Source organism: Protomyctophum bolini (genome assembly GCF_963924005.1).
Source record: "Protomyctophum bolini genome assembly, chromosome: 2".
Lineage (NCBI taxonomy): Eukaryota > Metazoa > Chordata > Actinopteri > Myctophiformes > Myctophidae > Protomyctophum > Protomyctophum bolini.
This window is the reverse complement of record NC_137863.1, coordinates 39171096-39186495: the sequence shown is the minus strand read 5'-3', so window position 1 is coordinate 39186495 and position 15400 is coordinate 39171096. Positions and strand designations below refer to the sequence as shown.

General features: G+C 45.6%; 1 protein-coding gene across 1 annotated transcript in view; it reads left to right on the top strand.

Moving 5' to 3' along the window:
* The window catches only part of arhgap9 (Rho GTPase activating protein 9), a 61195-nt gene that overhangs the window by 45509 nt on the left and 286 nt on the right, over positions 1–15400 (top strand). The window contains exons 12-20 of the mRNA XM_080780620.1: positions 1537–1632; positions 3256–3354; positions 3886–3991; positions 4771–4890; positions 6294–6392; positions 7787–7864; positions 8392–8439; positions 9517–9651; positions 11709–11814. Of these exons, the coding sequence (XP_080636746.1) occupies positions 1537–1632; positions 3256–3354; positions 3886–3991; positions 4771–4890; positions 6294–6392; positions 7787–7864; positions 8392–8439; positions 9517–9651; positions 11709–11814 (887 nt within the window). The remainder of the gene's footprint in view (positions 1–1536; positions 1633–3255; positions 3355–3885; positions 3992–4770; positions 4891–6293; positions 6393–7786; positions 7865–8391; positions 8440–9516; positions 9652–11708; positions 11815–15400) is intronic.

Genomic DNA, 15400 nt, shown 5'->3' with positions numbered 1-15400 from the left:
TCCCTGGTGTGTTCACAGAAACCTGGGAACAGAGTTAATGTAACGGCATGGCATGCGTTACATTCCCTGGTGTGTTCACAGAAACCTGGGAACAGAGTTCATGTAACAGCATGCGTTACATTCCCTGGTGTCTTCACAGAAACCTGGGAACAGAGTTCATGTAACATCATGCGTTACATTCCCTGGTGTCTTCACAGAAACCTGGGAACAGAGTTCATGTAACAGCATGCGTTACATTCCCTGGTGTCTTCACAGAAACCTGGGAACAGAGTTCATGTAACAGCATGCGTTACATTCCCTGGTGTCTTCACAGAAACCTGGGAACAGAGTTCATGTAACAGCATGCGTTACGTTCCCTGGTGTCTTCACAGAAACCTGGGAACAGAGTTCATGTAACAGCATGCGTTACATTCCCTGGTGTCTTCACAGAAACCTGGGAACAGAGTTCATGTAACATCATGCGTTACATTCCCTGGTGTCTTCACAGAAACCTGGGAACAGAGTTAATGTAACAGCATGCGTTACATTCCCTGGTGTCTTCACAGAAACCTGGGAACAGAGTTAATGTAACAGCATGCGTTACATTCCCTGGTGTCTTCACAGAAACCTGGGAACAGAGTTAATGTAACAGCATGCGTTACATTCCCTGGTGTCTTCACAGAAACATGGGAACAGAGTTCATGTAACATCATGCGTTACATTCCCTGGTGTCTTCACAGAAACCTGGGAACAGAGTTCATGTAACATCATGTGTTACATTCCCTGGTATCTTCACAGAAACCTGGGAACAGAGTTAATGTAACAGCATGCGTTACGTTCCCTGGTGTCTTCACAGAAACCTGGGAACAGAGTTAATGTAACGGCATGGCATGCGTTACATTCCCTGGTGTCTTCACAGAAACCTGGGAACAGAGTTCATGTAACAGCATGCGTTACGTTCTCTGGTGTCTTCACAGAAACCTAGGAACAGAGTTCATGTAACAGCATGCGTTACGTTCCCTGGTGTCTTCACAGAAACCTGGGAACAGAGTTCATGTAACAGCATGCGTTACATTCCCTAGTGTCTTCACAGAAACCTGGGAACAGAGTTAATGTAACAGCATGCGTTACGTTCCCTGGTGTCTTCACAGAAACCTGGGAACAGAGTTCATGTAACAGCATGCGTTACATTCCCTGGTGTCTTCACAGAAACCTGGGAACAGAGTTCATGTAACAGCATGCGTTACATTCCCTGGTGTCTTCACAGAAACCTGGGAACAGAGTTAGTGCAACAGCATGCGTTACATTCCCTGGTGTCTTCACAGAAACCTGGGAACAGAGTTCATGTAACAGCATGCGTTACATTCCCTGGTGTCTTCACAGAAACCTGGAAACAGAGTTCATGTAACAGCATGCGTTACATTCCCTGGTGTCTTCACAGAAACCTGGGAACAGAGTTCATGTAACGGCATGCGTTACATTCCCTGGTGTCTTCACAGAAACCTGGGAACAGAGTTAGTGTAACAGCATGCATTACATTCCCTGGTGTCTTCACAGAAACCTGGAAACAGTCGTCCAGAGAGCAGTGTGGATCTGAGGGGAGCCCGGATCCAGTGGGCCAATGAACTGTCCAGCAAGAAGAACGTCTTCAAGGTGACAAACAAAGCAAACAAAGCAAACTGCCTCAAAAGCGAATTCAAACTCACGGAAAGAGTATAGCCCGATTTACACTTCATAGCTTGATGGTGTGTGTAGAGGCCAGTTACAAAACAGGTTTAAACCTATATATACAGTATGCTCCATCACACACACAAAAAATAGCTGACCAGTCACCACTGCCTATAGCGGCTTGTAGATATATATATATTTACATTAGGGACCGATGTTACATCTTTGCCAATACTGACTAATACTTGCCAAAGCGCAAATCAGACCTCATAACTGGGTTAAAAGACGCCCAGACAGTGGAGATTGGGAGCTCTTTTGCGGTTCGAACCCGTGCAACCATCACTGATTGGTTGAGATACCCCCTGTTTCCATTCTGAAAAACATCACAATAATATGCCCATTTCACCTGCTTCTAAGATGAGAACGTGTTGAGGCAGAGGAGGTATACAGTAGAGTCAAACTGTCTTCAGTGTTCCACACTAGATTTCAACATGGTTGCTGGGTCCTGAAGGTAAGGTAAAGACATGAGGAGGGAAGGAGGGATGAAGAGGAGAAGAGGTCTTCTCTAGGCTATTTCTGCCAGCAAGAGGTGAGGTCAAGGGGAGGGAAGGAGTGATAGAGGAGGTAAGGAGTCACGAGGAGGGAAGGAGTGAGGGAGAGGAGGTAAGGAGTCACGAGGAGGGAAGGAGTTAGGGAGAGGAGGTAAGGAGTCACGAGGAGGGAAGGAGTGAGAGAGGAGGTGAGGACACAAGGAGGGAGGGAAGGAGTGAGGCAGAGGAGCCGAGGACACGAGGGGGGGGAAGGAGTGAGAGAGAGAGGAGGCAGAGGCTGTTTCTGTCTGCAGGAATTGAGATATTTAAATTACGTTGGTTTATCGTTTAACCATATGAAGACTAACGTTCTCTATTCAGCAAAAGTAACAAAACTGTAACAAGCTTACAGTAGAGGGACAAATGGAGGGCATTTAGTATAGATTAAGTAGGGTGGTCAAATTCAATTAAGTATTTATGGATTTATTCAGCACAGCATTCTTCAGTAATCTCCATTTGAACTTAAATTCAACAGTCCTACGGCAAGAATGTGTTTTTGTGCTCGTATTCGGCTTAAAGGAAGTCGAGTATCACAGGAAGTATATAGAAAAACACTTCTTTAACACCTCCACTGCAGATGTGTGTCCGGCTTTGCCACTTAAACCCCTCCGCACCGCAGCCTCAGCCCACTCCGTGTGACAGAATATCTGACCAAAAGCTATGTCATGTTGGGTGAAACTTTACACGAGACAACTTTCTTTAGCTTTATTCTCGCTACGCAGATCACTGCTCTACACTTTGGTACACTCTGCTTTAAAAGAGATTTACACAATGTGTAGTCAGAGAAGTGTGAATAGAGGGGAGAGAGAGAAAGAGGGGGGGAAAAACACATTGTTAAAAAGCTCACTGGGGAACTGTGGAATGGTCTCCAGAGCTTAGCGCAGCGGCGATGGTGTGACAGCAGTGCTACGCTATGAAAGATGGCGGTGTGGGATGCATACGGGAGTGTCGGCTAACGCGCGCGCGCCACACTACAGGGAGGAGGTTCTAATGCTCCGTGCACTGCGGATTGTTTCAGCTGAGGACGGTGACGGGCAACGAGTTCCTTCTGCAGTCGGAGACAGACTCGCTGATCAGAGAGTGGTACAACACCATACAGAGTGTCATCGACAAACTGGTGAGGCTGTCTCACACAAACACATGGGAAGCATCTGAGCACGCACGCACGCACGCACACACGCACGCACACACACACACACACACACACACACACACACACACACACACACACACACACACACACACACACAATGATCTTTGTGCTACTGTATGTTATTATAACCGTTACAACCGCTGACTGTGTAAAAACACACATTAGAAAACATGATTGCAAATCTGAAACACTGAAAACCCAGTTTAACCTCTTGAACCCCTAGGAACCCTATTCCGGGGGTTAACAACATTTGGCGAAAATAGCCATTCTTCAAGCTGTGAGCTTGTAGATCTGTAGTTTTTGTCAAAGACATTTGGCGTAGGGGGAAATACTAATGGACCTAGCATATAGAGGCCTGGGGACACCAGTCATCTATAAGTATATGGTTAAAAACAATACGAAAATAAAAGCCTGGTTGCCGAGGCTATGGTACAAGCCACACATTCACTCACTTTAACTGAGGCCATGTAAGTCATTTATTTACCTGTGTTTCAGGACAAGGATAACCCTCTAGACAATGTTCTCCTGTACTCTCTGAGGAGGGCAGGCAGCGTGGAGATGTTGGAAGAGGATGAGGACGACAGATACAGGACAGCAGCACGTAAGCTCCGGGCCATCCTTCAGAGTGTCCTCTTCCACCTCCAGCACTCCTCCTGGCTTTATTCCCCCACACTTCCTGTCCCACTTAAGGCCAATTCATACTCCAGTTTTCAGTGATGAGGTGAACACCGAAAAGGTGGTCACCTCATCACCTAAAACTGGAGTATGAATAGGCACTCACTCACTCACTCACCCTGCTCCTCTCCTGTTCCCCCCCATAGCCCACTGGTTTCTAAACACTGGGTCGGGACCCATTTGTGGGTCGCGGACATATTTTAGTTTCCTACATTTTGTTTTTAATTATTATTATTTTTATATTATTTTCAAAAAACATCCCCCCCAAAAAAACTATAATCCATAAATTATAAAACAAATAGCCGATTGTAGATCTGCTATTTTCACTATTTTGGGTCGTGGAGAGACATCAAATTTCTCTTTTGGGTAACGGGCTAAAAGCTTTGGGAACCAGTGCCCTATAGCCTCCTCTGCTCTGACTAGTCCTCCCTCCTGTCCTTCTAAAAGGTTTAGGAACCAGTGCCCTATAGCCTCCTCTGCTCTGACTAGTCCTCCTGTCCTTCTAAAAGGTTTGGTAACCAGTGCTCTATAGCCTCCTCTGCTCTGACTAGTCCTCCTGTCCTTCTAAAAGGTTTGGTAACCAGTGCTCTATAGCCTCCTCTGCTCTGACTATAGTCCTCCTGTCCTTCTAAAAGGTTTGGTAACCAGTGCCCTATAGGCTCCTCTGCTCTGACTAGTCCTCCTGTCCTCCTCCTCCCTCTACAGTGCCGCGCTCCGCCTCCAACCTGGAGAACACGGAGAGGAAGAGGGTGAAGAGTCGCCTGAAGAAGTTGATCCTGAAGAGACCGCCCCTCCAGGCCCTGCAGGAGAAGGGCCTCATCAAAGGTGACATTTGACGCGTCAAAAAATGCGCGCCTTATTAAAATGGCATGAACCCATATATAGCGTCCGTATATATTCTATAGGCGTGTCATAACAGCGAGAACATTTGGTCAAAAATAAGGCAACGTTCCAAATAGTTGGAATGTGACTCGAGCCTGTGGATCAGATGCCTTTGCTGAAGAGATATGGTGTTGAGGTGTGTGTGTGTGTGTGTGTGTGTGTGTGTGTGTGTGTGTGTGTGTGTGTGTGTGTGTGTGTGTGTGTGTGTGTGTGTGTGTGTGCGTGCGTGCGTGCGTGCGTGCGTGCGTGCGTGCGTGCGTGCGAGCGTGCGTGCGTGCAAACCAAAAGGATGGCTAGATGATCTTCCTTTAAAGCTCATTTTTATTTTGCTTTACCATTTTGGATTATCCAATTTGTATCTATTTAAACTATTTGAAGTCATCACGCCCGGTTGTACAGTTACACTTACAGTAAAAGGTAAAAAGGTTTCATTTTGCGTTAAAGACACAGCCGCTGGCACACAGTGCTTCCAGGGGGGCGATAGATATCAAATGAATGTGCACGTGATTCTAATCACAAAACACAGATCTACAGTATGTCTGCTTTACTGCAGGGCAATATTCTACACATTTTAACATTCATACGTCTAGGGAACCAAACGTGAACTGAAAACACCAGTGGTGTCCTTTGAACAACCCCAATTTAGGCACTCAACCATTATCTGATCTCCTGGAGTTGCTCAGTCGACAGTACTATACAAGACTGCTGTGCTGTGCTGTGCTGGCCCCTGGTGTAAAAGTATTGATGTGTGGGTAACGTTTCCCCCCCCCCTCCCCCTCCCACGCCACTGCTCTAAATAAAAATGTGCAATTAAGCATCTTCTGTGGTCAAATAAGGGAAAAGATAAAGTGATGAGCACACTGACTACTGTATCCCATGATTCTTTTATGAGGTGCTTTACACAAACGTGCTTTGCAGCGCAACGGGAATAGAAATGATCATGCAGCAATGTCACAATGGAATACATAGTCCTGTAAGTCTAGTGTAGAGCCTCTCAGATGAAGCGCCGCTGAGGCGCACTGTATGTACTGTACATGAATGCCATTGCATCATCCAGGGCGAGCTTAGTTCTCGGCTGGGAACGGAGCAGAGGATGGCAGCTGAAATCGGCTCGAGGGTTTTTTTCCCCCTCTTAGAGAAAGGCCTTTTGAACTGTAAACTTGGATAACGCTTAAACTTGCTTGTACAGTAGCTTCCATATTATGTGCTATTATCAGTGTTGTCAGGAAGTGCCTGTAGAATCCATAATGATCTGTGAAATACTTCTGAGCAGATTGTGTGTGTGCGTATGTGTGTGTGCGTGTGTCTCTGTGTCTGCCTTGTTGCTGCGTGACGTCCCCGTGCAGATCAAGTTTTTGGCTGTCGTCTGGAGATGCTGTGCGAGCGCGAGAGGAACACGGTGCCTCGTTTCGTCAGGCTGTGTACTCAAGCCGTGGAGAAGAGAGGTACAGTTTACTTTGCTGAACTTTGAAGAGTGTACAGATGGCGCTCAACTACATGTGATTAGATAGAAAACCTATTTTAAGCGACGTTCCCTTGACAGTTCCGCAGCGATGATGTTAACGACGGGGGTTTAGAGGCATTGCAGAAATCGGCTAAGTTATGTCCCACCGTGGGGACTTTGACGTGCACGCTCACAGAGTACAGATGGCAGGTGCCATTATTAAGATAGACCAAAATGGGGTGAAATCGTGCCGTATGTGAATATTTTATTCATGGGAAAAATGAGTCTGTTCTGTACTGACCGTGGAGGGCTTAATAAAACAAGATCCTTCTGTTTGTATTTGGAGAGTAAATTCGTAAAGTAAAGGGTGGCTTTTCTTGAATCCACGACAGTCCCTGAAACTCTGAAGATAGTGGCAAAGAAACAACATTCCAGCAACAAGTGATGGCGGAAGAATTTAGTTTTCGAGCAGAAGGAAATGCTCGTGGAATTGGCTTAAATGTACAGCCCAAACTTGGCCAACCAAACCTGTGTGTGTGTGTGTGTGTGTGTGTGTGTGTGTGTGTGTGTGTGTGTGTGTGTGTGTGTGTGTGTGTGTATGTGTGTGTGTGTGTGTGTGTGTGTGTGTGTGTGTGTGTGTGTGTGTGAGTGAGTGAGTGAGTGAGTGTGTGTGTGTGTGTGTGTGTGTGTGTGTGTGTGTGTGTGTGTGTGTGGTGGGGGGTGGTGGTGGGAGGTGAGGCAGGAACATAGCTTCGTTATTACAACAAACAAAGTCTTTATGGGGGTCACGCCATCAAACGTGAAGGGGAAGTTTGTCTTTCTTTTTTTTTCCCCTGTTGCAAATTACACGGGAACTAAACCTTCAAAGTTTGTTTCTACGACTAGCTGTTGAAATGTGGGCCCATTCATTCCGGCAGTTGGTTGTTTTCTGTGCAGCATTATGCTTTTGTGTGCCATGTTGTGTTTATGTATGTCTTATGTCTTGGACTCACCGCCGCAACAAAACCAAAGATTCAAGGCGCGCTCAATTATTGATTGCGTGAGAATGCATGAGACAATAACCAGGGAGGTTCATTACGAAACTCACAGTAAAGTGCACAGTAGAAGTCCTTTATGCCAGAGAGTGTCCAAATGTAACCACATGGAACCTTATTGGTACATTTTATTATTATTTGTATACTCTCAGAATAATACATTCAATTAAATAAAATCATTCGTTAATTCATTCATTCATTCTCTTGCGTGCGTGTGTGTGTGTGTGTGTGTGTGTGTGTGTGTGTGTGTGTGTGTGTGTTTGTGCGTGCGTGCGTGTGTTTGTTTGTGTGCATGCGTGCGTGCATGCGTGTTCTGCTCTAACGCACTCACCTGGCTGGATGTGTGTGTGTTGCGTTTCAGGGCTGGAAACCGACGGCATCTACAGGGTGTCTGGAAACCTGGCTGTCATTCAGAAACTACGCTTCCTGGTTAACCACGGTGAGAGGAAGGAGGATGAAACACACACACACACACACACACACACGGGCACACACGGACACGCACACTCACGCCCATGCATTATTTATTTACTGTATATCCACATGAATATACAGTTACTACAGCAAGACTCCCACTATCAGCATCTTCTTCATACTGTATATGGCGGCCAACAATAAAAGCTGAGACCGAGCAAAGACACACACACACACACACACACACACACACACACACACACACACAAACACACACACACACACACACACACACACACACACACACACAAACACACACACACACACACACATTCTGGGGCAGACATTTGGCGAGAATAGCCGATCTACAAGCTCACAACTCATCGCAACGCAACACGTTGTGAGCTTGTACATCGGCTATTTTCAGCGAAGGGAATTGGTTTAAGGAGTGAAAAATGAAGGGGGCCTGCTATCTGTAATTACAGTACATCATTTCACAAGCAGGCATACTGTACATACAGCCCATTGAATGACTAGTGTTGGTTTTTGCAGAGCGTGCGGTGACCACAGATGGCCGCTTCATGTTCCCAGAGGTACAAGGTAGATTCAAATGGAGACCATGCAGGAGAGCCAGCCGGCGGCAAGCCTTCCTTCCGCCTGTTCTTTTTACGTGATATTCAGTGTGCTTCTGTACTATTAATGTATGTGTGTGCGTTGCATGAGTGTGCCAACGCACGTGTGTCTTCGAAAAACAAACAGAAATAGAAGGCATAGCGCGTGTGTGCTTTCACATTCACGGTGACTGTAGATTACACGCGTACGCCGCGCTAACGCCGTTGTGCTGAACAGTGTGCTGATTGTGTTACCATGTGCTTAATGTACGTGTGTCCCTTAAGCGCTCTGTCTGCTTGAAGTTTTCTGATGTAATAATGTATAGAGAGCTGTACAGTGAGCTTCTCTCACAGTCCATGGGTGCCACCAAGTGGCCACAACAGAGATGTGTTGTGTGTGTGTGTGTGTGTGTGTGTGTGTGTGTGTGTGTGTGTGTGTGTGTTTGCACCATGGTGCCACAGACAGAGACAGCGGTGTCTAGTCTATAGTCTCTGGGCTCTCTCTCAACACCCCGTGGTACAGTTCTGCTTGTTTGAATGAAGTGACGTTCGTCGCAGACCTCAAAAGGGGACATTATAGAACAGTAAAATGTCATGTTACATGCTCTCCAATGTGGAATTGAGAAACGTTGGCCAGGAGTCAATAAGTGATTAGCTTTTTGTCGATTTCTCCGCTCCGTGTGCGTGTGTGTGTGTGTGTGTGTGTGTGTGTGTGTGTGTGTGTGTGTGTGTGTGTGTGTGTGTGTGTGTGTGTGCGGCCGTGCGTGTGCGCCCGAGTTGTTGTGTGCAGCAGTTGTTTTGACTGTGTCTTCACAGACAACTTGTATCTCTCTCGTACAGCAACAAGCCTTTAAGCTAAAGCTTAGCGCTGATGGGGATTTTCTCCTCGTCCTGTATGTTCCATTCGCTCTGATGCTATTACATACCCCCGCTTCTGTCTCGCCGTTTACCTTCTTTGTAAATGCTGTTTTCTTTTTCCTTTTCTTCATTACCACCCCCCTCTCTATCTCTCTCTTTCTTTCTCTCTCTCTCTCTCTCTGTCTGTCCCTCTGTCTCTCTCTCCCAGAGGAGAAGCTGAACTTGGACCAGAGTGAGTGGGAGGACGTTCACGTCATCAGCGGTGCTCTGAAACTCTTCTTCCGTGAGCTTCCTGAGCCCCTGGTACCCTACGGCTTCTTCACAGACATTGTGGAGACAGTCAGTGAGTGAACGCTTTTTGCTCTCTCTCTCTCTCTCTCTCCATTTCTCCACACTTACCCACCGCTATTCATGCGACGCATATAAAGGAAGGCAGGGATGGAACTTAAAGCCCTCCTCCCCCCCTGGCAACTTCTCATCCCAAATTTCTAAGCTGCCTTGAAAACACCTTTTGTCTCAAAAAAGCGACGCATGATTATCTCCACCCGTCACAGTCCAGACTAAACTCTGTCTAATTGAGAGAGAAGTACACACCACTGCTTAGGTATAGTTTCTTATGTCTTGTAATGTTCACTGGGTGTGTAATCGATAGAAAATAAGTCAGTTTTTTTTGGGTGAACTACTCCTTTGACTACTTTTCTGGGGGTGGAATTATTGGCAATCAAAAATAGCAGATGTACAAACTCTGTTATTTTCATCTCACAACTCCATCATACGTCAAAGTGTATAAAATAGGGGTTAACCGACGTTGGGCGGGAACCCCTTTTGGTGTTAGCATTATGTTATGCTTTAGCTATTGAAAAATAGCAGATCTACAAGCTCATAGCTACGAGCTTGTAGGTCTGCTATTTTAGAAAAATCGAAGAACGACTGACATAGAAACATAGCTTTTTCAGAAAACTGTCAGGATGTAGAAGACATTTTTAGAATCTGATCTCAGGTCAGAATGGGTTAAAGAAGCTGTTTGTGGTGTGGCTGGTGGCTCAGCTGGTTGGTGCACCGACCATTATGTGCTCCCAACGAGGACTCTGGTCCTGGACCAGCCCCGGTCCTATACTCTCCCTTTGGTCTAATGCAGTGGTTTTCATCATTTCTCATTTCGAGGCCCATTATTTGTTGGGCATTTGAGCCACGCCGGACCATCATGGGATTTAGCCTCGCAGACCCCAAAACTCGAGAATATTTTGTTAGCGTTGGATACGATTTTGTCCACAATTCCTATGCTGTGTTGATGTGGTATACCATAGGAGAGATACTGTAACAATTCTTCTACATTCTCTAATTGTGTAGACTTCTTGTAAATTGTTTGGTTTCATTTTACACTCTAAAGAGTTAAAGATCTATAAGGGTCCAGATTTGGCTACCAACTCTCCATCATTTAGCTGGGGACCACCTGGAACCCCCTCAAGGACCACTGGTGGTCCCCAGACCACTGGTTGAAAACCACTGTTCCACTGCTCTAGCTGGTTTATTGTCTAATTAAATTATCAATCAATCAAAATGTGTCTGCACTCTCCGACACTCAGACACTAACCCGACAAGTCTATTCATTTGCCTTCCCCACAAGAAAGATTAGCAACCAAATTCTAGTCAGGGATTCTAATTATTAACGTTTACGGCCATAATCTGCGATGGAAATCATTAACCCTGGTTACCCTTTCTTTGTATAATGTTTATTAAAGATTTTCTTGATTACAAAGTAAGCAAATAAAATGATGCTTAGTGATGAATGATCATTTCTCTTTCATTTTAATCCACCCATCATCACATTTACATTCAAATGTAAGAAAATGGGTTAATATATTGTAAATATTATTAATAAATTAATAAAGCGAGTGACTATGTATAAGTGTACTGTATATTTATGAGTGCATGTACTGTAAGCTTGTGGCAGCAGGGGGCGGGGGAACATTGACTTGTCCTTGTTTTTGATTATCATTAGCTTGACGCCCCATGAGTTTTATTCATCCTAACGTTTTGGGGAATCTGGACGTCACACAAATGAATCACAGTAGCCGGGGCCGGGGTGCATGCGTTTGTTACACATACTAACAGTTCCGACAGGCATTAGTCGCTCCTGACATGTGTGGTAGGTTAAAACTAACCCGTGGCATGGGTTAAAACTAACCTGTGGCTTCCTGTGAGCCGGTTAGGTTCAGGCTTTGGGTTTCTGGCCTGTCGGAACTGTTTAATACGTACGTCGGACCAAACACATGCACCCACAGAAGCCACCTGTAGTTTATAGTAATTTAATTACTTCATATACTGCACAGCAACAGGTGTCGCTGACGACCATGTGGCGGTCCGTCAACTAAACAAGTCATTCTCGTTTCTTTCCAGAGATGTCCGACTACCAGGACAAGTTGGACCGCCTGAAGTGTCTGGTGCTGAACATGCCTCCCCCCAACCACGACACCATGCAGTTCCTGTTCCAGCATCTCAAACGGTGAGAGCACGCTCTGCTTCAGGCCCATGCAGTGTCCCTGTTGTGGGGATGAAGCCCTCTGGGCATGTCATAATAGGGGGACATGATTACGATTACAGTACGTGTAGATGGGGGGGAAAAGAAGGGGGGCCAAGTATATTTTTAATTCAAGTCAACTAAGTACATAGTGTTTTTGGTTTTTTTACTTACATTTTTATTGATTTTTCAAGACAAAAGACAGAAGAAAACATACAGTACAAACAACAACACCACAAACATACAAAAAAATAAAAAATAAAAAAGGCATCGACATTGCGTTTCAAACTTACATTAAATTTTTCTAGGCATTTGCTATTGTTTCTCATTCCCCCATACTCTTAAATATTGTCCATTTAAAGTGCATAGTGTTTAAGTCAGGGTTGGACAACCTCTTGTTCTATAAGGTGATGAGATTGGGCTTTTCAAGTGATTCATTCATTCATTCATATTCATACTCTAGTCATTTAACTCATTGGCAGTGTCGTCGAGTAATACAATGCGGCATCACTGTTGAAAGAATACCAAAAATAAAAGGCATACATGTGAAATATAAGGTTTACAAATAGAAACCAAGACCAAGATTGAAAACAATGTAAAAACAGTTACATATTGTGGGCATCTGTTTGGTTAATCTCAACGTAGTGGTGAATCTCAATGTACAGTATAGTCTGCTCTGCAGGTCATTCCATGTGTTAGGGCCACAGACGCTATAATCAGATCTACCAAGTTCAGAGTTGACTAATCGTCCCAATTATAATACAGTTTGAGACTATGAGTTGATCAAAAACTGCTTTAGTGTAGGATGTGAATATGATAATTCCCAGAGGAACAGAATATGATTTTATTATTCATTATTATCATCCAAATATATTTGTCACTTCTCAAACATACACAAGCAGCAAAATGCTAGTGTTGCAAAGTCCGCAAAAAACAGAACACAATAATCATTAACAATAACAACAATACTGGATATTGTTGTTATTGTATTGCTGTATTATTCTAACTAGACCTGTACGTGCCCGTTGGCCACCGGCCTACTTGAGAGCGATGCAACTTGGGAATCTAATAATACCCGTTTTAACTGTCTGTCTGTGCCAGTCTACCTGTGTGTGAAGAGTGCAAACTGACTGAAAAGTGGAGCGGTTAAGTAATCAATTTGCAGGTGTGTGGGGTTGCCATGGCAATCAATTGGCTGAGGCAGTCGGCAGAAGATGGAAATTGCACAGGTGATGGGATTAAGGCTGATTTGGCCCACTGGCAGAGCCTGATCAGAGCCTTTTGTGGTGGTTCCGGAGATACCGGGCACTGCACTCCCTGCGGGGGTGTGGACCACGTGTGTCGAATGTGATCGGTGGGGCAAACGGTTCTGGAGTTACGTGCATTATAGTAGGATTAGCAGCCTATATAAATTTATAATAACATGTAAAAGCAATGGTGGTATCACTGGTATGAATTAACTGTACAGCACACGGTGCGCACGTCAGCCTCGGACAACACTCACGTGATCATGTGCCCGGCCTTAAAGGTTTCCCAACCCGGGTCGAAGTGGTTAACCTGTGACTGAATGCTTCTGAACCTCTTGCCTGTTTGCTTTGTTTGGCTTCATGTCTGCCACCTATTTGCTTCCCTCATTGTCTCTCAGTCTGCCTTATCACACGCCATGTGTATGATGTGTCAGCACCATTTTCAGTCGTGCTGTGAAAACCGACTGATTTCCCCGTGGAGAAATATCACCCTCCCTTAATTTCCTTTGAGGTACTTTACTAGGCATGAACGAACCAGATGCCCCCGAAAGAAATTTGATTCCTTCCTCTTCCTCTTAAAAAAAAAAAAAAAAAAACACCACAAGAGGGGGCAGAGTGCCCTCGGTTTCCATCAATTTCTTTCTGACCACTGCGAGTGCACTTATGAATCACATCGTGTGCCAAGAGCGTATACCGTAGCAGCGCCACGCTGTTGTTAAGTTTAGGTCCTCTGAAGATGAAACGGCTTGAGGGAGATGAATAGTTTGCTTATTTTTTTTCTCTTTTCTTTCTTTTCCGCGAGCCAGTTCAGTACTACATACAATGTGTGTGTTTTTCACCGCTTATGGGTTCCCCTCCCTGCCTGCCTGGGGACGGACGGACGGACAGACGGACGCTTCGTGTTCTGAGGGTGATGTTTGTGCCAGGGTGTGGTGGTGGTGGGCCCCATGAATTTGTCAACTTTGTGTCTTTCTCTTTTTCTCTCGCTCGCTCGCTCCCTCGTTCTCTATCTCTCTCTCTCTCTCTCTCCCAACGCTGTCATTCCTTTCTCCCCTCATTCTGTTTCTCATTTATTATCTCCCTCCTCCATCAACCCATTCCTTCTCTCTCTCCCTCACTGTCCCGTCCCCCTCCTCTCCTCACAGTACACCCCTGCCCCCCCCATTCCCTCCTGTTCCTCTCTTTTTTCCCTATTTTCACCCCCCCGCCCTCTTTCTTTTCTTCCTCTCCTCTTCTCTCTTCCTCTCCCTTCTCCTCCTCCTCCTCTCAGCCCTATGGGAGCGTTGTGGTTCGTCTGCTGGAAGGCATACCAACACCACCGCCGCCACCACTGGAACCTCTCTCTCTCTCTCTCTCTCTCTCCCTCCCTGTCTCTCTCTCTCTCTCTCTCTCTCCCTCCCTCCCTGTCTCTCTCTCTCTCTCCCTCCCTGTCTCTCTTTCTCTCTCCCTCCCTCCCTGTCTCTCTCTCTCTCTCCCCTCCCTCTCTTTCCCTCTCTCTCTCTCTTTCTCCTTTTTTTCTTTGCTTTCCTCTCTCTCTCTTTTTTCCTCCTCTCTTTTTAATGTGGAAGTTTTGAGCAATTGCTGGCTGACTCTGTGGCTTGGTGGGAATGGCATTTTTAGAAGAATGCCTCATGCTGTGGCTTTAACCCATTCCTGAGTCTCCATCACACACACACACACACACACACACACACACACACACACACACACACACACACACACACACAGAGGTAGGTGGATGTAGACCGCTAATGTACACACATGCATATGGATGAGGATACACAAATACAAACACAGCAGAATGTCCATAAACACACATGCACTCACACGTGCGCACGCACACACACACACACACACACACACACACACACACGCACACACATGCACACACACGCACACAAGCATACACAAACGTGCACAAGCAGGCGGATGTACTTTAGGTGGAAGATGTATACACGCGTACACTTTCTGTGGATGCTCAATTGCAACCCACCCATGTCTTATTCCACCCAGTGTGAGTCTTAGCTTAGCTGTCATGGCATTCTGCAAATGGGTATAAGAATAATAAAGATGTCACATCGTGACCATGGTCACAAAGCTCTGTGCACCATTAGTGGCCGGCTCTGTGACTGCACTCAGTCGGATTCAGGAAGGAGAAGAAAAAGCTGAAGTTCAAAAGCCTGTCAGTGCTGTCAAACTGTGCTCTTTGTGTCGAGGTCTTGACAGAAGGACGTCACGCTGTGTGCTCTCGTGTGATGGCGGAAGCGTCCATTTCTCCATGTAATTTCTCTCTCTCATTAAGCCTTCTCTCTCTCTCTCTCTCT